Source organism: Leptosomus discolor, chromosome 12 (genome assembly GCF_034619465.1).
Source record: "Leptosomus discolor isolate bLepDis1 chromosome 12, bLepDis1.hap2, whole genome shotgun sequence".
NCBI classification, from domain to species: domain Eukaryota; kingdom Metazoa; phylum Chordata; class Aves; order Leptosomiformes; family Leptosomidae; genus Leptosomus; species Leptosomus discolor.
Genome location: NC_141402.1, coordinates 2002783 through 2023072, shown reverse-complemented (window position 1 = coordinate 2023072; position 20290 = coordinate 2002783). Strand labels below are relative to the sequence as shown.

Genomic DNA, 20290 nt, shown 5'->3' with positions numbered 1-20290 from the left:
TTAAAGATGAATGGGAGCCTTTCCCTCTTGCTAAGCTGTCCAGGAGTTTTAAATAGCCAACAGATATGTGAGGGGTCACCTTAAAAAATCAAGTGACTTCAAAAGCAGAAGCGTTTGAACTGAAGGTTAGTGACAGGTCTTCACCGCGAAACCCTTGAATGGTTTCTGGTGAGAAGTAGCTCTGAAGCAGTGTCAGATTTGAGCTGCTTGTCTGGAGTCACTTCTGTAGCTTGGCCCAAGATAACGAAAACTGAACCCCAGGCTCCATCGAGTTTTGAGTTTGCCTGGTTAGAAACTTCATCCAAGTGCAATGTTTGCTCCCTGACGGGTGGCTTCCAGTTAGAATTTCCCTGTGCCAGGCATCTGTCACCCCAGCTGCGTGTTGTGCTGGGGCTTGGCTTGGAAGAAATCTGTCTGGAAAGGGGATCTGGGAAGGTGCCGATCCTCCCACTTACCCTTAGGCGGGGGGAGTTGCACCTTAAGCTCCTCGTACAGGTAGGGATGTTGTATTTATTCTCTTAACTTTCAGAAAACAGAAATAATAGTTTGGGTGCTGTATCGCTGGAGGGGCTAGCTAGTGCTTGAACAACGAAGTCAGACCCCCTCGCTGGCACTTCTGCTGCTCCAGAGAGCACAGTCATGTTCAGAGCGTGGCATTTAGTCAATATGAAGTCCTTGCTGGGAAAACCTCCCCTCTGACTGTCGTGGGGTGCACGTGCCCATTGTCATGGGACTCGGTCTGTGCTTTAGTGTTCCTGCTGTTAACGGCACGGACGAGCTTGTATTCGAGTCGGGGAGACTTTGCACTGCTGTCCAGGGAGGGTGGCATCGCAGACAGGCTCGTCATAGCGCGTTGGAATCGATGCAGTCGGGGCAGCAAAAGCTGGTGGTAGCTCAGCTTAGTAGTAGGAGAAGCTAATGTGGAGGGAAGTGTCCTGTAGGGCAGACTTTACCAAAAGCAGGTCCCACCTCTTGCCCAGTGAAATGTACCTGGCTCCGAATTTCACCCTTGTGAGCAATTCAGAGACTTCACTGCTTCAGGTAAAAACCATCAGCCTTCTAGGGCTGAATTCAAGGAGCCTGGGGGTGAAAAGGGCTGCTTGTGCTGGCTGGACGTCTCCTGAGGGAGCCTTGGACAGCCTTAGGGTAGGGAGCCTTTGTGCTTTGCTGTGAAGGAACTGTCCAGCTGAAGGTGGCCAGATGGGCTTCCTCCACAGTCAGTAAAGGCAGATCTCTGGGGGCAAAAAACTCTTGTCACTTCTTTAGGACAAATCCTGGGCAATTATTCCATCCCAGTCTTTCTCCACTGACTCAGAGTAGGTTCAGGGAATGCAGGAAAATCTGCCCCGCCTGAAGAATCTGGGCTTTTCACCCACCTTTCCTTGCAAAGAAGATGTAGCTGCCGGGCTTTCCCAGTGGTTCTGATGGTTTGTGGCTCCAGTGCCTTCCCCCAAAGGATGAGCTAACAGTCTCTGAAGAGCCTAGTTGGGGATGGGTGTGTGCTTGCCACGTGTGTTGCTTGGAGCCAGACCGGTGCACATCTCTAGTTGGGTTGTAGCTCTTGGTAACTTGGCAGAAATATGCAGGTAAAGGTCTCCTTTGTCTCTGATGCTCTGGTGTCTTTGGGCTTTGTATCTCTTGACACTGATGTAAATAATACCTTACAGAGCATCCCAAGCTCAGCCTGCCTGTGGTGCTCAGTCGGTTGGGTCAGGAAAGACCTTGCTCAGTGTCTTGCCCTCTCGAATGGGACAGCTGTTTGGGTCAGTTTGCTGGAATTTCTGCCGAGTTGCATCCTCTGTGGGTGGGGAGAGGAAAAGATTTAGATGGCTGGAGAGGGAGGAGGGCAGGTTTGGAAGAAGCAGGGGGTAGTCAGCAGCGGTTAATTATGCGATGACTTGCGTACATGTGTTTGTCTTTATTTGCAGATCTTCTGGCTGATCCCTCCTACACCCCAGAACCTGGAGCTCTATGAAAACTGGCTTCTCTCAGGGAAGCAAGGAGACATTTTTCTTGGGGATAGAGTGTCAGAGTGCCAGCGCATCGAGCTCAAGCAGGGCTACACATTTGTCATCCCCTCAGGTACCGCAGGGTGGGCAGGGACATCCTGGCCTTTGCCAGGGTCGTGGCAAGAGACTGAAACTCCTGGGACACAGGCAAAATCAGAACAGGCAGGATTTAACTTCCTCCTTCGTGAGTGACTGGGAGAGGGAGATGTGATGTGGCTCAGTCCTCTTGCTTGCCAGCTCCCAACACATGCCTGTCATGGCACTGTGGCTTCAGCTCAAGTGACAGGAAGGCTGTGGCTGGCTCGCATCATGCTCGATGAATTATTAAAGGAGGCTTTTCCCCGAGCCCATCGCGTTGAGGACAGAGGCTGGCCCAAGGCAGCACGGCTCTTCAGCTCCCTGGGCCTCTTGTGAAATCTCTGCGAAGTTATGTTCAGATTGTGAAGCAAAGAAAGGAGCCAGTGTGTGAGTTTAAGGAACAAGGTGACCGCTCTGGGTGCGAGGAAAGACAGTTGGACAGTCTGCATGTACTGGTGATAGAACTGGAAAGCCTATAGCTAGAAGTGGATGTTGGAAAACCCTGAAACCCAGCAGGGAGCTGGGAAGCTGTAACGTTGAGAGGCTTGCAGGGAACTGCTTTGCAGAGGGCTTGGGCAAGGAGAGCAGAAACGCTCTCAAGAGTTAAGAGAAGTCTTCAGCCTGACTTGGTTTAGCAAGCAGAGTAACTGGAGGGCATCGGCAGTGTCTTGCACGTACCTCAGTGCTGTGCAAGAAGAGAGCAAAGGCAGAAGAGACGAGGCAGATGAAAAAGCAGCTCACGTTGGTTTTTTGCAAGGCCAGGCTCAGCCTTTTGGAACCTGGGATGGAGACCTGGGATGTCTGTAAAACGTGCTTGCACTAGGGAATCCTCAGTTGTAAAGGGAAAGATTGTTGGACGCCTTTGAAGGCTTCTCATAAAACTGTTGCATAAAAAATGTGTCCATAAGACTGTGTCAGATGTCAAAGGCTGCTGTAACCTGCCATTTCATCTCCAACAGCAGTGCAGGAATAAGCTGTGTTGTGCCTTACAGCAGGACCAGGAACAGAAAACACCAGGGATTGCACAAGTTACTCATTCGAGTCCTGTTATCACAACTGACACTTCTTTTGAATTGAGTGGCCTTGCCTTAAGGAAACCCGTGCTGGAATTCCCAGAACGTTGGGCTTGGCTGGATTGCTTAGCCTTGGAGATAACAGAGCTGGAACTTGAGTTACTTTGTGGGGTTTTTAAGCATTGAACAGGCTTTGGAAGACTCTTCTCCTTGTTGCTGGTATTCTTAAGCCTAATGCAATTAGGAAGCAACAGAGACACCAGGATGACAAAAAGCTGTGGATGGGAGGTGGATACTGGCACATGTGCCACCACGGGAGGATGCGAGGCCAGATCCTCAGGTGTATTCAAGTGTGTCTCTAGCTCACAGATGGGTCAGGTGAGCTGGGTATTGAGTCATTCAGAAGTGACACTTCAGGAGGGGGGGACGTGGTTGCTGTAACGCAGCAACGTCTGCCCTCCTCAAAGAGCTGGGGTCCATATGGTCCCATCGTAGCCCCCCTGCTGCTGCTAGGGCTGGCTGATGTGACAAGATAGCGAGCCTGTGTGTTTGCAGCGAAGCTGGGTGCGGGTTAAGGGTGCAACTGTCAGGGTGGGCTTAGCTGAGCAGCCTGAAGGTTGTGCAGACTTGACAGCCCTGCTCTGAAGAGCACAGTTCATAAGAGATTGCAAAGGAGGTGAATTAGTAGAGACTGTCAGTTGTGAGACTTTTGACCTCACCTGGTCGCTCAGAAAGATTCTTCAAACTCTGCTTTCTCTCCCAAGGTTGGATCCACGCTGTGTACACACCCATGGACACGCTGGTTTTCGGAGGCAACTTCTTACACAGCTTCAACATCCCTATGCAGCTCCGGATCTACAGCATCGAAGACCGTACACGGGTAAGGAGCTGCGGGAGAGCGGGGAGGACGTGGCCCCCTGGGACAGGTTACTCAAACTCCAGCTGTCTGGACACGAGGTGTCCTAGCCTGCTAAATGCACAGGCGGGAACTTGGGCAGCGGGATGGCCTGCGATGTGCCCTGAGGTTTGTTTTCCTCTGTACTGCCTCCAGTCTGACACCAGGGTCTGGAAACCTTGTTGTGTGATGGGGACCTTCCCTGGCTGCCTGAAGAGGAAGGCAGCAACATGTCCGTGGGAGTGCCTCCAGCGTGTGCCTCCCTTACCTGGCTGCCTTCTGCTGCCGCTTGGTGTTGATCTTGGACCTTGATGTGGTCTGAGATGACCGAAACAAAAGGCTTCCTGAGGTCTCGAGCAGAGAATGCTGTTGGCAAGTGGGTGTTCTGGCTTGCTCCTCGTGGAGACGGGGGTCCTGCAGTGCTCAGCTCCTGCCAGGAAGCTTCAGGACACACCTGGGCTGGGATGAACGGACTCTTGGCCTCCCCAAAGCAGTTGAGGCTGCTGCAGCAGGCAGGATCTGGGGGTTAGCACGTAGGTGTCAGAGCATCATCCAGAGCAGCTGAGATGTACACAGAACGATGGAGCGTGTGCCTGCTCCGCCCTGGGCAGCGGAGCCTCAGGAAGGTGCGAGGCAGAAGCACGGTCAGGGGCATCTTCTGCCCGCCTGTGAATTGCCAGCGTTGAGCCCCGATAGCCCTCTGCCAAATAGCTGAGCTGGTAACACCTCTCTTAATAGAGCAACCCTTTCCCTCCCCCCCGCTCCGTACAAATACTGTCAAATGCTGTGCTGGGCCTTGGGAAGAGGGCTTGAACCTTGTGTCTTCAGCTGAAACCTTTTGTGGCATCTGCCACTTCTTTTACTACGGAGAAGGAGGTCTGTGGGGGAGGAGCTGCAACCCTTACAAAGGAAAATGAAATGTTAATGGCTTGCAAGTGAGTAGTGCCTGGTCTCTGCTCTGCCTGGTGATAATATCCTTCTGCCAGGAGAATTACATCAGGCTGCCAGAAGCATGAATGATGCTGTTAAACATGTACATGAGTTTCCTGCCGCTCAGGAGGGGATCGGTCTGGTTTGAGGCAGCGGTAAGAACCGCAATCTCTGTGCAGCCCTGTGGTGAAGGCGGCCTGAGCTGATCCCCTTCCCCTTGCCTCTGTTGCAGGTCCCAAATAAGTTTCGTTACCCCTTCTACTATGAGATGTGTTGGTACGTGTTGGAGCGCTACGTCTACTGCATCACCAGCCGCTCACATCTGACCAAGGACTTCCAGAAGGAATCGCTCAGTATGGGTAAGCCCCCTGCGTGGGCTCTCCAGCCCTTATTCCCTCCTTACCCGCACCAAAGCGGCTTCTTGCACCCTCCTGCTGGCTCAGCAGTGCGGTGGGCAGGGGAGGGCTGTGTGGGAGGAATTTGGGACCATGGCTGCTTCTTCACAAGGTGGTTTCTTCGGGTGTTTCCTCCCTTTTCGCCGTTTGCTGTACTGAGCAGGCAGTGGGCATTGCAGCCTGGCAATTTCTTTTCCTTTGAGCAAGAACCAGCCAGGCTTTTGCTTCCTCCTTTGCCCCTGCCACAGGCCAGGTTCCTTGCAGCTGCAAACCCAGGACAGGAGTTCCTGGCCTTGCTGGTACACACCAAGCCTTTAACAGAAGCGGTGGAGGGAAGTTGCAGCAACCCAGGCTGTGCTGTGGGCTGGTAATGCTCTCTTGCTGATCAGGGCCTTCCTGCACGCAGAGTTCAAAGTGCTGTCAAGGTTATGTGCAAGGGAGTCTCTCGCCAAAGGAATGTTTGGCTTCCTTACAGCCAAGGCGAGCAGGGCCTGAGTAGTGGTTTGAGAGATGATTTCTTAGAGACCCTTCTTGAGAGTGGGAGGGAGCTGGATAGCCTCCACCCAAGGCCCTTGAAGCAAATCTCTCCTCGCTCCCCTAAGAGGCTGTAAATGCTGACTGCTGGGCACCTCCCCTCACAGCCCCAGCCTCGTCAGGGGCTTTTCACTTCTGTCCAAGGGGGCCCTAGCAGAGGGACACGGCTCTCTTGTCCTTTTCCTGTGGCCCTCTGGAGATCTCCCTCAGCACTTGGTTTGGGGGAGGCTCTCTCTGTCCTCCTCCTGCCTGGAGGCTCTTTCTCTACCACTGAGTAGCGTCAAGTGGGAACTAGTGCAGAGACCTGAAAGGAAAGCAGCAGGAGAGCTCCCTTCCCTTTTGCTGTCGGAGAAGGGTGCTTCATCGTGCACAATCGGGCTCAGAGACCTCCCAGTCATCTGGTGAGTCCACATCCCCTTTCTCCCATCATGAAGGCAGGATCAAGGTCCCAAGTCACTCCCAAGACCAGATGGCTGGAGATGCCAAACCCTCCAAAGCCAAATCAGGTTGGACAGGGCTTTGAGCAACCTGATATAGTGAAAGATGCCCCTGACTAGGTGATATTTAAAGGTCCCTTTCAACCCAAACCACTTTAGGATTCTATGAAATTCAGTCTAGGGCATTGCTGTCATCTCCTCTGGGAGGTTTTCCTGTGTCCTGTGCCTCACCTTCCCCCGAAATGAGCCAGGAATGGGAAAGGCTTTTAGCTGTTCTTTTCTAGCTGCTGCGTGCCCCATCACTTCCTCTCGCCTTGTCCCCGTACGTATCTGGTGCTCCAGCTTCTTCTCTGGTGCCTGGGGGGATTCCTCAAGAAACTGAACGCCTCCTGTGAGTGATGGTCTGGCCGCTGTGCTCTCCTCTCACTCTTTCTCCATCCTGGCAGATATGGAGCTGAGCTCCTCGGAGTCGGTAAACATGGAAGAGGAGGAGGAGGAAGAAGAGGAGGAGGACGCAGCAGGGAAGGAACCCAGGCGACCGGTCACGAGGCGGTCCATTCTCACCAGCCCCATAGCCAACGGTGCCAATGTGGACTATGATGAACTGGGCAAGAGCTGCCGGAGCAGCCTGCCGGGTCTGAAGAAGACCCCGTCTATAGACTCTTCCGATTCCAGCCGGGGCTCCCAAAACGGCCAGGCTTGGGACCCCAACAGCGGCAGCCCCCGCAAGAACAGGAAGGTGCATCTGACGCAGTTTGAGCTGGAGGGGCTGCGCTGCCTCGTGGACAAACTGGAGTCGCTCCCCCTGCACAAGAAGTGCGTCCCCACCGGCATTGAGGACGAGGACGCCCTCATCGCTGACGTCAAGGTACGTAGGCGTGAGAGGGCTTCGAGCGCTGCTGTTCCTCGGGGCTGCCGTGGTGCATCCGCTCTCTTGCGGCGTCGGTGGTGGAAAGGCATTTCCCCATGGGGCAACTGGGCTTGACCCTGACCGTACCCCCATTCTGGGGCAAGGCAGTGATGTGTCTGCAGGTTTGGTGTCCTCTTCTTCCTCTACAAGAGGTTGATGTTACGCTGGCGGAGGGACAGCCCTGGCTTGGGCTGTGGCTAGTTGTGGCTAGCAGGAGCAGTAACTGCTCCCAGTCAGTGTGGCTGAAACTCATCTGGGGACCCTCTGGGCCCTGTTTGGTTCCCTTACGTGTGTCGGTTGCGATGCAGTTCCTTTCCCCTTCTAGCTGTGGATTCCTTGAGTTGCTGAACACTGACAGTTGGAGCCCTTTCGTTGCCCCAGGTGGATTTGGCCTTGTTTCTTACGGTTGTTTGCACAGAATGTGACCTCAGGTTATAGGAGTCGTTTGGGTTTTTTTTTTAAACTTTTGTTTGTTTTTTTTTTTTGTTATTTTTCCCCTGCCCTGCTTTACACCCTGAGCTGTATCCGCCAGACCTGTTGTGCTGCCTCCGTGAGCTTTGGTGTTTCAGCCCTTTCAGCACCGAAGCGAGAATGTCAGCCTCATTCTATTCCCCAGCAGTCCATTTTAGTCCCTAAAACCAGTTACCTTCTCCTCCCTCCCGTGCTGGTGGTGATCTGTTCAGCTGCTTGCCTGTACCGAAGCTGACATCCAGACGCAGCCACGGGCGTAGCCTTGTCTCTGCCGTCGTGTTTCTTTCTTTTCCAGGCGCCGTCTCCTAATTTTTGTGGGGCATTTGGTAAACCCAGCGCTCTGCTGCGTTGGGAGCAGAGGGTGCCGCTCTGGGCTCCCAGGGCGGGCTGTCGTGGGCAGGCTGAGCTCTGGTGGTGCTTGGCTGAAGGAGGAGGGATAGGTGGTGTTAGCGGGCTGCAATTCTGGTTTTCTGGGGCTTTTTCGAGCGTGCTGCGTGTGCCGTGGCCCTGGAGTCTGTGGCACGTGTGTTTCTGAGCCGTTGCAATGGAGCAGCCTCCGCCCTACCGTGGACCATACGATGCTCTACAGAAAACTCACGCTGAGCTGTGAGCGCAGCGTTTCACCCTTGGACTGAGAAAGGGAGGCTGGTGTCGTGTTGGGGGGGTTTGAAGGCAGAGCTTTCAAGGTTGTCGGTGTTAAGCTGAGTTTTGAGAGCTGTTTGAAGGACTTGCTATGTTCTGGAGCTCCTGGATGAGCGCCTGTGGTTTTGATGTGACCCACCAGCCCCTGTATCTGGGTGCACCTCGCAGATGAGCTGCGGGTGAATGTCCCTGCAGTCTGGTCAGAGCAAACAGCTTCCCTGAAGGACTTGCTCCTTAAAGCTGGCTGTCCTCTGGGGTTCAGAAGTAGCCTGAGCTGCAGGGCTCTGTCCCTCAGGACTAGCAGCCTCCTAAGTCAAGCCTGTGCTACAGGGTGTCCTCAAGGCATCAAGATCCTTAATCATCAGACTGCAGTGACTGGAGAAAACAGGACAAGTTTGTCAAACTGCAACAAACCTCCGTTTCAAAACGTACATTTTCCTTAGAGGTGACGGAACTGGCAAATGTAAGTCGGCTTATAAAACCTGAAAAGGGGCAAGACATTTCTAGCTAAACATTTTAACTGGTGTGGTCACTGAGAAGCCTGATGAGTGAAGGTCCTACTTTGCCTATCAACAGGTTGTATGGAGAACACGTTACTTTTCAGGCAGGACAAGTTGTTACCAAGCTAGAGGCATGAGGTGACCATCCGTGCATCTGTAACTCGTGATGTGGCGTACAGGTCCTATTTCAGTTGTATTTCCTATATGAGCTTCGCTGTAACTCCCTCCTCTAATGGCTTTTGTGATCAAACGTCCTACCATGCTACTTGTCCCCTCTGCGAGCCGGTGTCCCCAGGCACGGCCCGGGACAATGCTGCCTTTTCCCACAGACTTTTGTGTGGGGATCGTGACTTCAGGATGTCTGTGTGTTGGGTTACGTGGGGAAATATGCTTCTGTATCCTGAGGTGAGCTTGGAGCTCTCACGTGGTGGGGCATGACACTTTGGATGGGACAAAGATGTGCTTCCAGCTCCGTGGCAGGAGGGGTTGTCTCTGCTGAGACTCTGTAAACAAGGCTGCATCGGGCATCTTGAATGGGAAGAGCACGTTGCCACCTCTGCCCCTCCTTTCTAGCTTTGCCTGTCTGCCTTGGAAAGCTCCTGGTGACACCACGTTGCTGCCTTCTGAACTGGTGACTGAGAGCTGCTTTCCAGTGGCTTAAATGGCAGGGCCTGCAGAAACCAAAAGGGCTTCCAGCACTGCCTGGGGAGAAGATCTGCCTTTGCAAAATGAGGTTGCGACCCGTCGCCTTGTAGCACCGATGTCTTGCTGAAAAATCTCCCGTCCGTTTGGTGACGCCTCTGTGCATGGTCTGAGCTGGGGGTTGCTGGAAAGGTCATTGGCAAAGAGGGAACTTCTGAGAGGTCCCGTTGTCTTTTTACTGCTCCTGTCCATCACTTCTGACCCCTCTTGGGGTGTGCTGGCTTCCAGAGGAGCAGAGTGGTCCATGAGGCTCCAGCTTTAGAGCTGGCAGACCTGCTGTCGGCTGACTTGTGGGCAGCTGAGCCCACGTTTGAACCATTCCCTTGCTGCAGGGCCACCGAGCCCCGCGGCCTCAGTAACTGGCACAAACAGGTTCTATTTGGGCTCTGCCTGGAGGTGTTGGAGCACCGAGCGCTGTAGAAACAAGAGCCTCTCCCAGAAGCATGGATCCTGTCTCCAGGACCTCATCTCAAAGCCTCTGGTCTTTGCCCAAAGTCCTCAAAGTCCTTGCCCACGTACCTGGCTCTGTGTTGTGCTGGGTCTGCTCGTGATCAAAGACCTCTCGCTCCTCTACAACTGCGTGTTACTCTGTCTGGTCTGTTCCTCCTGTGGGTCACATCTGCCCGAGACATTCCTCATGCTCTCCTTGCCCTGCCCCACTAAATCTGCCAGCCGGAATCTGCTTTCCAAAGACAGTTTGTTTCTCCAGGTGCTCGTGTCGAAGAGCAGCAGCCAACATGTCAGCTTGCTGAAGCCCGGGGGATGTAAAAACGCTGCCGAGCACCCTTGGGAGGAGCGAGTGGTCTCGGGGCGCTCCGCTCCCTCTCCGTGGCTGTGGGGAGAGCGTGCGCAGTCCCCCATTCGCTGCAGGGCAGTGGGACACAGAGAGGCCTTGGTGAGGAACAGGGATGGATGAGGGAGTTCAGGGTGGCCTGTGGGTTGTGCCGAGAAGGTCCCGTGTTGAGATGTCTGACACAGTCACGATCGCTGCCCAAAGGGGAGCGCTGCGGGGCCAGAGACCCCTCTTGCCATCCCGCCTGACCAAACGTCACCTCGGAGTGCCACCTGGTGGCCTTGACCTTGGCAATGTGATGGAGGAGCCCCCCTGCGCCTCCCGCGTGCCGGGCCAAACCACACGGCAGGGCTGGGCGTCCCCAGTGCGATGCAGATGGCAAGATCTGCAGAGAGATTGTGCCGGGGGACCGAGGGTGGTTCAGGTGGTGAGAGTTTGGACCTAGGTGACTGGTCAGAGTGGCCCAGGGGCTTCCCGGGCTCTCCAGGGGCAGACAAAAGCAGAGGTTGCCTGCAGATGCTTTGGCTGCGTCAGGACCGGGAGCGGTCGCTGTTCTCCGGCGCTGCTTTGGGGAGGTTGCTTCATTTCGAGAGTTTCTTCCACTTTCATTGCAGTGGTCTGTAACTGGGGGAGGGGGGGGCGGGTCTCGGAGAGCTGGGGCTGGTTGGGGACATCTTGCTTCGTGGGTTTGTCCCCCTCTAGTGGTTAGGTCACCGGTGGCTTTAGGACTACGAGCTGCTCCCAAACTTGCCTGACAAAACTTGGCTGTTGGTCAGGGAAGATTTGTCCGTTCAGGTCGGGAGAGGGCGGGTGCAGTCCCTGCAGCCCCCACGTTCCGAGGGGCTCATCCCTCTTGCCTTCCTTTAAAAGCCCTTTCTCCCCTCTCCCGCACCGGTGGCATCTCCTAGATCGAGGTACATTCTCCTTCCAGCAGGACCCCCAAAACCCGCTTCGGAGAAGACAAAAGAAAAGCATCTGGGAGGCTTGGGCGTGAGTGGGGCCGGGAGAAGGGCTCTCCATCACGCTCTCCCCAGCCTCCCCTGGCCCTTGGGGACCCTTGGCCTCGGCATCTCCGATTGCAGTGGCGGAGGGAGGGAAGGACGGTGGGCAGCGCCGCCCGGGGCCCCTGCGCCAATCCGCACCGCGCCAGCCGCCCGTCCCCAGCCCCTCCCGGCTCTGCAGCAGAACGGCTCTGCCCTCTCTCCTCTCGTTCGCTCGCTTTTTCTCTTCTGCCATCTTCCCGTTGCAAAGCATTGCTGGGAACCGCATGTGGGTGACGCAGCAGCATTGTTTCAGGCTCAGGAAGCTGCTGCTGCGGCGGCTGCTGCTGCTGCCCAAGGGCTCGGGAGGAACACGAGGCTGCCAGTGCGGTTGCCGGAGCCCCGGAGAAGCCGGGGTTGCCTTGGGTGGGGGGCGTGGTTGCTCCCCCAGCCATGTCCCCGAAGACCTGGGGTCCGTCTTGGGTCCTCACAGATTGAGCTCAACCCCTGGAGGTGTCCGGGGAAAGGGGGGGGGCCCCTGCCCTCGCAGTACGGGCACCGAAACAAAGAGGGTTCGGCAAACTTCGCCCCAGAGTCTCGGCAGCTCCAGAGGCGCAAGGTCAGGCTGCTGGCGATGCTCGTGGGATGGGGAGGGGACGCGGGGATGCTCTCGACCCAGCCAGCGTGGGGAGGGGATCGTGGGGGGACCCCTGCTTCCCTAGAGGGGGTCCCTGGCCGGTGCTTGGGCTCGCCTCTCCCCTCGCCTTCCTTGGGGCGCGCTCGCCGGTGCCGAGTTCCTGCCGGCCGGGGGAAGCATGGGGTGCGCTCGCAGGGTCCCCGCCGCCTTGCGTGTCCTCCCCGCCCCCAGCCACAGCACAAGGGAGGGCAGAGAGGATGAGGGGGGCTATCGCCCACCCTGGCTCTGAGCCCCATGCAGCCCCAGGACCCGGCTGCCCCCCGCTGGCACCCCAGCCCCTTGGTCTCCCGGGTGGAAGCGTGCCTGAAAACCACCCCCACCCCCCCCCGCGGTCCCCTGGGTTGTGGTTCCCTGCCCACATGTATACATATAAATATATATATATATATGTGTGTGTGTGTGAGCCCCCAGCCCCTGACCTTTCCTTTCAGCGTGTGCTCATGGGAAGGCTGGCGGGGAGGCGGAAAGTCTGTCGGCAGCACGCTGTGCTGCCGGGGAGCAAAGGGGGGGGGGGGGGGGGCCGCGGCTTTCTGCTTCCCACAGCCACCCAAGAAGGGTTGGGGAGCTCGGGAAAGCCAAAATGGGATGGGGTGAACCCCCTGGGGAGTGGGTAGCCCCATGGGGGAGGCTGGGCAGCCCTACGGGGGAGGCTGGGCAGCCCCTGGCAGCGGGAAGCACCGTGCGTTTGGGGATGCTGGCAGGAGCCGGCGTAGCCATGGCAACAGCAAGTAAATAAAACACCTTTGCAATGGGCAAATTTGGTGGGGAATGGCTGTGGGGAGGGGGCTGCGATGGAGGGGGGGAGCGAGAGGGCTGAAACGTCCAGGGTTGAGCGCAGGGAGCTCGTATCTACCGAGAGCGGGGGTGTCTGCCGTGCCGTAGGGCGGCGTGCCCGTCCGGTCGGTGCCGAGGGATCTCTCGTGTCAAAGTCAAAGCCGAACACCGAGGCAGCGCGGGGGAGCAGCCCTTGGCTACCTGGCAGCTCCTGCCAGGGTACAGAAGGGGTGCTGGGGCACCACGTCCTGCCACCGCCGCACCCTCCCAACAGCCCAGGGGAGCAGATGGCGGGGTTTGGGGTGGGGGGGGATGTGACCCTTGTGAATCCTCCCCTATAAATCCCCCCTGGATTGCAAAAAAACTTGGCCCTCTCCCCCTCCCACCGCACAGCGCGGGGCCTCGGGGCTGAAATGCAGTTTGATGAAAGCGCTCGCGCAGATCGGCTCGACAAAGCTCGTCTGTCTCCTGTGGGGAGGGATCGTTGCTAGCGGGCGTGGGTAGAGGAGGGCTCCTTCCCGGCCGTGTTTGAAGCATGCTGGCCTTGGCATCTGGTCAGAGCCTGCCTGGCTGGCGGGAGCCTTGTTTCGCTCTGCTCACACCTGTGCTTTTTTGTCTCTCTGCTTTTCTTTTTTTTTTTTCCTCCTCCCCCATTCTTTATTAGCTGCTGCTAGAAGAATACGCGAACAGCGACCCTAAACTGGCACTTACAGGCATCCCCATCGTCCAGTGGCCCAAGAGAGATAAGGTAGGAGCTCCGAGGAGGGGACTTGGGTGGGTAAAGCGTGTGGTTGAGCTGATGAGCCCTCGGCGGAGCTGCCTGCGACTGGGGGGCGGCGGCAGCACCGCTTCCTTACCGGCCCGAGGGCAGAGAGGGAGCAGCGCAAAAGGCACGCTGTGGGGTGCAGCTGCCTCCACAGCACCACGGGTAAACCCTTTTGCTGGTACTGGTGGAGGTCTCCCACGGTGCTGGTTACCCCAGCTCAGCGGATGGGTCGTAACTGGGTCATCCCCAGCTGCTCCGTGTCCTCCAGCCCCTCGGTCACGCTCGGAGGAGCTGCACCCTTGCTGGTGGTGGCGGGGGTGCTCATCTAAAGGGTGCTCAGCTCTCTGGCTTGACAAGGGAGTCCTGGATGGTATGAGCGGGGATGTGTGTCAGGGGAAGGTATTGCTCTTGCGTTCCCCTGGAGATGAAGGAGGAAGGTGTGGGAGCTGATGATCAGCATCAACCCTGCCTGTTCGGTGGGCAGGCCGGCCCCTCGCTGCTAGGTGAGCATGCCCCTCGGGTCCCTGCCCCTGCCAGCACGTTGCCCGCGCTGTAGCGTGGCCTCTGGCAACCCCGAAGAAAGCAGCTCCCTCCTGGGGGTCTCTACCTGCAGGTAGCAGCCAGGAAAGGGACCTTTCAGTGCGCCCCTACCCTTTCCCTCCCCAGCTGTGCTTGTAATGCAGGGCCCAAAGGTGGCCACAGCCCGGGCTGAGCTCGCTGGGCAGGTGGAGGCAAGGAGCAGCCTGCTGCTGGCCAGCCGGACTTCCCCTCCACGGGCTGCCTTCCCGCAGCCCGCCAGGACGGCTCCCGTCGGTCACTGCTTCCTTCCTGCCAGGAGTCAGGCTCACGGGCAGGCGTATGGGAAAAGCAGGACCCCATCGCGCTGGGAAGGGTGGGAAACACCCCGCCTTGGGTGTCTGGAGACAAACAAGCCTCTCGGATTGCCTGTTGGAGCTGCTTGTCTCTGCCTGCCTTGCCCTGCCCAAGGGGATCCGGCGTGATTTCCTGGTCCTTCAGCAGCACCAGGATCTCGGGCAGCTTTTCTGGGAGACGTGGAGAATTCTGCATGGTTTGGATGCAGCGCTCAGGTGCTTGGCGCATCCCTGACCGTGTCCTTGTGCTGGGGTTTTTTTGGGTGCCTGCCCTTCCCCAAGCCCATCAGCTGTGGGTGCGCACGCCCCGTCACGGCCCATCCCAGAAGGGTGCTGCAGCGAGGGCTGAAGGGGCCACGTGGCGGCAGGTATCTGCTGGAGAGCTGTGCTGTCCCACCTGCTCGCTCTGAGCACTCGCTCACATCAGAGCTCTGCCCTGTTCCCTTGCAGAGCTGGCAGAGGGACCTGGGTGGCACAGAGGGAGGACAGTCCTTCTGGACTTTGTCGCTCCTTGTCCCAAAAGGAAAGAGTGGCTGTTGTTGGAGCACCACGATGCTTTTGGGACTCAGCAGCCCTTTTCAGACCCGTTTCTGACTGTTGATTGAGGGAGAGTGAGAGGAAGGACAGCTCTTGGTGTGGGGTGGCGAAGGCTGAGCGAGTGTGCTCGAGGAGAGCTGCCACCTCTGTCTGCAGAGAGGTGAGGGAGCGGGGCTCCTCTCCGGGACGTTATCTGAGGGAGCCAGGGATCAGAGGCTTCCTGATGCCAGCTGAACGCAGCGGCTCACTCCTCTCTCTGTTTCTCTCGCCAGCTAAAGCTCCAGGCCCGGCTGAGGGTGCGCCTGCCCACCATCCCCATCACCAAACCACACACCATGAAGCCAACCCCCCGCCCGACACCCGTCAGGCCTACGGTCTCTCCCATCGTCTCAGGCGCCAGGCGGAGGCGGGTGCGGTGCCGAAAATGCAAGGCTTGCATGCAGGGCGAGTGTGGCATGTGCCACTACTGCAGGGACATGAAGAAGTTTGGCGGGCCTGGCCGCATGAAGCAGTCCTGCGTTCTCCGGCAGTGCTTGGCGGTGAGTCTGCGGCCTGATCCTCTTCTCAGAAGCGATGTGTGGCTGATCAGGGTCAGACAGAGGAGGGCAATGACCAAGTTTGATTCCTGGGGGAGAGTTGGCCCCCTTCCCCACGATTCAGGCAATGGGGGAGAGAAGGAGGAAAGGGGGAAGGCTGTCCCACCTTGCCCTGGTTTCACTCCTGCTTTCCTTTGTAGCCCAGGCTGCCTCACTCGGTCACGTGTGCACTTTGCGGGGAGGTGGATCAGAACGAGGACTCGCAGGACTTTGAGAAGAAGCTCATGGAGTGCTGTATCTGCAACGAGATTGTCCACCCTGGCTGCCTGCAGGTGAGCAGCGCTGGGACAGAGAGGGGCTTGGCAGGGGGCAGGGGGGGGAAGGACCACTGCTGACTGCCCCCCTCTCTTTGCAGATGGATGGGGAAGGGCTGCTCAACGATGAGCTCCCTAACTGCTGGGAGTGCCCCAAATGCTACCAGGGTGACGACGCAGAGAAGGGTCAGGTAAGAGGCGAGCTGTACTGAGAAGGGCGGGACACGTGTCTCGCGCCCCACTGTACCCCGCTAGGGGATAGGCAGTTTTCAGCCAGGCTGGGCTGCATGGGTGGGCTGGAGGGCAGGCAGGCACTGGTGTGACCCAGGGGACCAGTTGGGCAGTGACTTGTGAGAGTGGGGGGGGTCCCTGGGGGTGTCACGCAGCAGCACTCGGGGGTCTGGCAGCATCCTGCTGCAGTCTGGTCCTGGGATCCCACAGCGGGGTGAGCTGACAGCCCCCTGCTCTCTGTCCCCAGCTCTCAGGGAGCCCGAGGCCAGGCTTGGGCAGGGGCAGCCGGGTTCCTCTGCCAGGCAGCAAGCTCACAGCGTGTGGCAGCAGCTGGCCCGCTGGCAACTGCCACTGCTTCCCGGGACGCCGGCCCACGGCTGCCACATCGCCTGTAGGACCGGGCCCGCTGCTGCGGCTGGAAGAGCGGCAGCTAAGGCAGGCCGGGCGTGTGGGGCAGCCGCCCTGGGGCAACTTCACCTTCTCGGGGGTGATGTGAAGGCTTGGGGTGCGCGTCTACCTGGTTCCTGGGTCCCCCAGCAGATGTCTTGTGCTGAGCTGCGACTCTGTTTCCACCACAAGAGGCGGGGGACTGTTGGGCACGGAGTGGAAGCCACCCCCCAACCTCGGAGAACGCCCGTTTTTTGAAGGGGGAAGGAAAACGTCGGGTGCTGGTGTGGATGGACTCTGGTCCTGGTGGTCCTGGGCACTGCTGGTGCAGGCCCTGCCAGCGCCATGGTGCTGGAGAAAAGGAGGGGAGTGGGGGGGGATGCATTCCCCAGGCCCACCACGGCTCCATCCCCGCTAACCTGCCGCCCCGCTTTCCCGCAGAAGCGGAAGGTGGAGGAGAGCGACGACGACACGGCCCAAGCCAAGGTGCTGCGGCCCCTGCGGAGCTGCGAGGAGCCCCTGACCCCCCCGCCCAACTCGCCCACCCCCATGCTGCAGCTGATCCACGACCCGGCGTCCCCGCGAGGCGTGGTGACGCGCTCGTCCCCGGGAGCCGGTCCCAGCGACCACCACAGCGCCAGCAGGGACGAGCGCTTCAAGCGACGGCAACTGCTGCGGCTCCAGGCCACCGAGCGAACCATGGTGCGGGAGAAGGAGAACAACCCCAGCGGCAAGAAGGAGCTGTCGGAGGTGGAGAAGGCCAAACTTCACGGCTCCTACCTCACCGTGACGCTCCAGCGCCCCACCAAAGACGTCCACGGCACTTCTATCGTCCCCAAGCTGCAAGCCATCACGGCCTCCTCCGCCAACCTGCAGCACTCTCCCCGCGTGGTCATGCGCCACGCGCCCGCCAGGATGCCCCTACGGGGTGGGGGGGAGGAGGAGGCTGCCGCCGCCGCCGAGGAGGAGGAGGAGGAAGAGGAGGAGGAGGACGAGAACGCGGAGGAGGGGGGGGCGGCACGGCTCAACGGCCGAGGAGGGCGGGCGCCGGAGGGCGAGGAGAGCTGGATGCAGCGCGAGGTGTGGATGTCCGTCTTCCGCTACCTCACTCGCAGGGAGCTCTGCGAGTGCATGCGGGTGTGCAAGACCTGGTACAAGTGGTGAGTGTGGGGGAGCGCGTGGCGGGGAGGGGAAGGGGACACAGCCACGTCCTGACCCCCGAACCGGGCCGTGGCCACGCCGAGCCTTGTGCCTATGGGGGGGCAGCCAGAGCCGGGGGAAAGGCGGGAAGGGATCTCCCCGGAGCTGGCGCTGGCCCTCGGACCCTGTGGCCAGCTGCTGCCTTTGCCGTAGGTGCACTGGTCTTCGTTGTCCCCCTCGGCCTTCCTCCTGTCCCCTCTGTTGGGAGACGGTGGCAGGCTGTGCTGTCCCCAGAGCACCTCTGCCCTTGCGAGGTGCCGCTGCCCTTTCCTTCCCCACCGCCCTGCACGGGCCTTGCCCTTCCCTCCTCCTGTCCCGCCCGCCTCGGCCTCCCAGCGGGGCTGGGGAAGGCAGGCTGAGGCCCGGGTGGGTTTGCTGGCTGGAAACGCCTTGAGGGGGACAGCAGGCCTGAAGACAATGCTGGCACTGGGACAGCTGTGGATGGAGGGCTTGGGAACAGACGGGGGACTGGAAACCGGGAGGTTTCTAACCGCCGAGCGGCGGCAATGACACGATGGGAAAGGACCAACCCCACTTGGATCAACGGCTGGCGGGAGCGGTGCGGCACGGTGGCTGGAGGGGAGCGTCCCCTCACCTGCCAAGGCTGCGGCACCTCCAGCGGCTCAACTGAGCCACCGTGGGGTCCCTGGGTTTCCCCAGGCTGCCGTGGGGTGGGACCAGGCTGAGCGTTTCGCCTGCTGGGAGCGAGGATGCTTAAGATCTTTGCCCTGGGCAGGAGGAGCACCCAGGAGGGGACAAGCAGGCTGGCACTTGTGACTCAGAGTCTCGTTATGTGGCAGCAAAACCCCACTGGGGCTGGTCTGGGCATCCCTGGGTGGCCGGGCACCCTCGGCAACCCCCTCTCGTGTTCAGGGAAACCAGGCAGAGAAGCCTTGTGCTGCGGCTGGGGTCGCACCAGGGCTGGGTTCCCCCCCCCCCCCCAAAGCCGGGCAACCTGCCGGCCATCTCTTGTCCCAGGGGGCTCTTGGGGCTCAACTTTCAGCCTTGTCCTCGTCCCCAGGTGCTGTGACAAGAGGTTGTGGACAAAGATAGATTTGAGCCGGTGCAAGTCCATCACCCCCCAGGCGCTGAGCGGCATCATCAAAAGACAGCCGGTCAGCCTCGACCTCAGCTGGACCAATATCTCTAAAAAACAGCTTACGTGGCTCGTCAACAGGCTGCCAGGTGAGCGTGGGTCGGGGAGGGGTCCCTACCTCTGCCACCAGCCTGCTCTGAGGCTCCCTGATGGCTGGACCGCAGCGAGAAGACAGGCTCTGCACCCCGGTACCCGCCAGCCTGAAAGCTCCTGGGTGCCTGGATCCCAGCAAGCAGCCGATAGGAACGCGGTTTCCCGCTCCTGCGTGTTAACCTCTCCTTCGGAGAGCCCGGCTCCCCGTCCCACCCCAGGCAGGGAGGGGAGCTGCTTCCTCGTGTGCCTGGAGAACAGAGGGTTGAGATCTGGGACGCCTGGGAGCTGACCGAGCCTGTCTGACTTGTTACCTCTCTCCCTTCTCCCGGCAGGCCTGAAAGACCTCATCTTAGCGGGCTGTTCCTGGTCTGCGGTCTGTGCTCTCAGTACCTCCAGCTGCCCCCTTCTCAGGACCCTCGATCTTCGGTGGGCAGTAGGAATCAAGGACCCTCAGATCCGGGACTTACTCACGCCTCCAACAGACAAACCCAGTAAGCTGTTCGCCTGGGCTGCTGTGGGGCAACTGGTGATGACCGAGGCAGGTCCCCCACAGGTGGTGGGGAGCTGGAGGAGGGTTGAGGGGCCGGGCACAGAGCAAGGAGGCGATGCTGGATCCGGCACGCCCCGGCGCGAGGCGAACGGTCCGCGCTGAGCTTCTCCTCTCGCTTTGCAGGTCAGGACAATCGCAGCAAACTCCGCAACATGATCGATTTCCGGCTCGCCGGCCTGGACATCACCGACGCCACGCTGCGGCTGATCATCCGCCATATGCCCCTGCTCTCCCGCCTCGACCTCAGCCACTGCAACCACCTTACGGACCAGTCGGCCAACCTCCTCACGGCCGTGGGCTCTTCCACACGCAACTCCCTCACCGAGCTCAACATGGCAGGTGGGTACGCGGCTCTGGGTGGGCCAGGCTGGCCCCCCTGGGAACCGTGGGTGGCCCGGTTGGAGTCGCTGTCTCCTCCCAGGCTGCCGTGGGAGCTCAGCTCTGGTTTCTGGGAGGCGTTGCAGCTCACTCTTTCCTCTCGTCTCTACTGCAGGCTGCAATAAGCTGACGGACCAGGCCTTGCTGTACCTGCGCCGCATCTCCAACGTCACTCTAATTGACCTGCGAGGTTGCAAACAGATCACCCGCAAAGCCTGTGAGCACTTCATCTCGGACCTGTCCATCAACAGCCTCTACTGCCTGTCCGATGAGAAGCTGATCCAAAAAATCAGCTAGAGACCCTCCCCGGGGCAGACTGAGGAGAAGGAAAAGAGCCCATCCCACCCCTCTCGGAGAGCTGCTCCTCCACGTCCCCACCTTGCCCTCCGTGTCCTGCCGCTGCCTCCCACCTGACTCGGCAGGCAGGGCCGCTGCTGGCCTCGCTCTACCGTCCTTCCTCCTCCTCCTCCCCCGGGACTTCTGCCGAGGAAGATGTCCCGCCAGGCTGGCCAGTACCAGAGGAGGAATGGGGCAAATGGCAGGGAGCCTCAGCCCGGAGGCTGGCCGCTC

At 59.0% G+C, this 20290-nt stretch overlaps 1 protein-coding gene across 1 annotated transcript in view; it reads left to right on the top strand.

Moving 5' to 3' along the window:
- Nucleotides 1–20061, top strand: part of KDM2A (lysine demethylase 2A) — a 48028-nt gene extending 27967 nt beyond the window's left edge. Inside the window, exons 10-22 of the mRNA XM_086472410.1 lie at nucleotides 1929–2082; nucleotides 3865–3980; nucleotides 5158–5284; nucleotides 6738–7159; nucleotides 13425–13508; nucleotides 15208–15474; nucleotides 15672–15803; nucleotides 15887–15976; nucleotides 16845–17563; nucleotides 18625–18788; nucleotides 19125–19283; nucleotides 19466–19681; nucleotides 19836–20061. Coding sequence (XP_086328536.1) covers nucleotides 1929–2082; nucleotides 3865–3980; nucleotides 5158–5284; nucleotides 6738–7159; nucleotides 13425–13508; nucleotides 15208–15474; nucleotides 15672–15803; nucleotides 15887–15976; nucleotides 16845–17563; nucleotides 18625–18788; nucleotides 19125–19283; nucleotides 19466–19681; nucleotides 19836–20017 — 2832 coding nt within the window. The 3' untranslated portion in view covers nucleotides 20018–20061. The remainder of the gene's footprint in view (nucleotides 1–1928; nucleotides 2083–3864; nucleotides 3981–5157; nucleotides 5285–6737; nucleotides 7160–13424; nucleotides 13509–15207; nucleotides 15475–15671; nucleotides 15804–15886; nucleotides 15977–16844; nucleotides 17564–18624; nucleotides 18789–19124; nucleotides 19284–19465; nucleotides 19682–19835) is intronic.
- The last annotated feature ends 229 nt before the right edge of the window (nucleotides 20062–20290 follow it).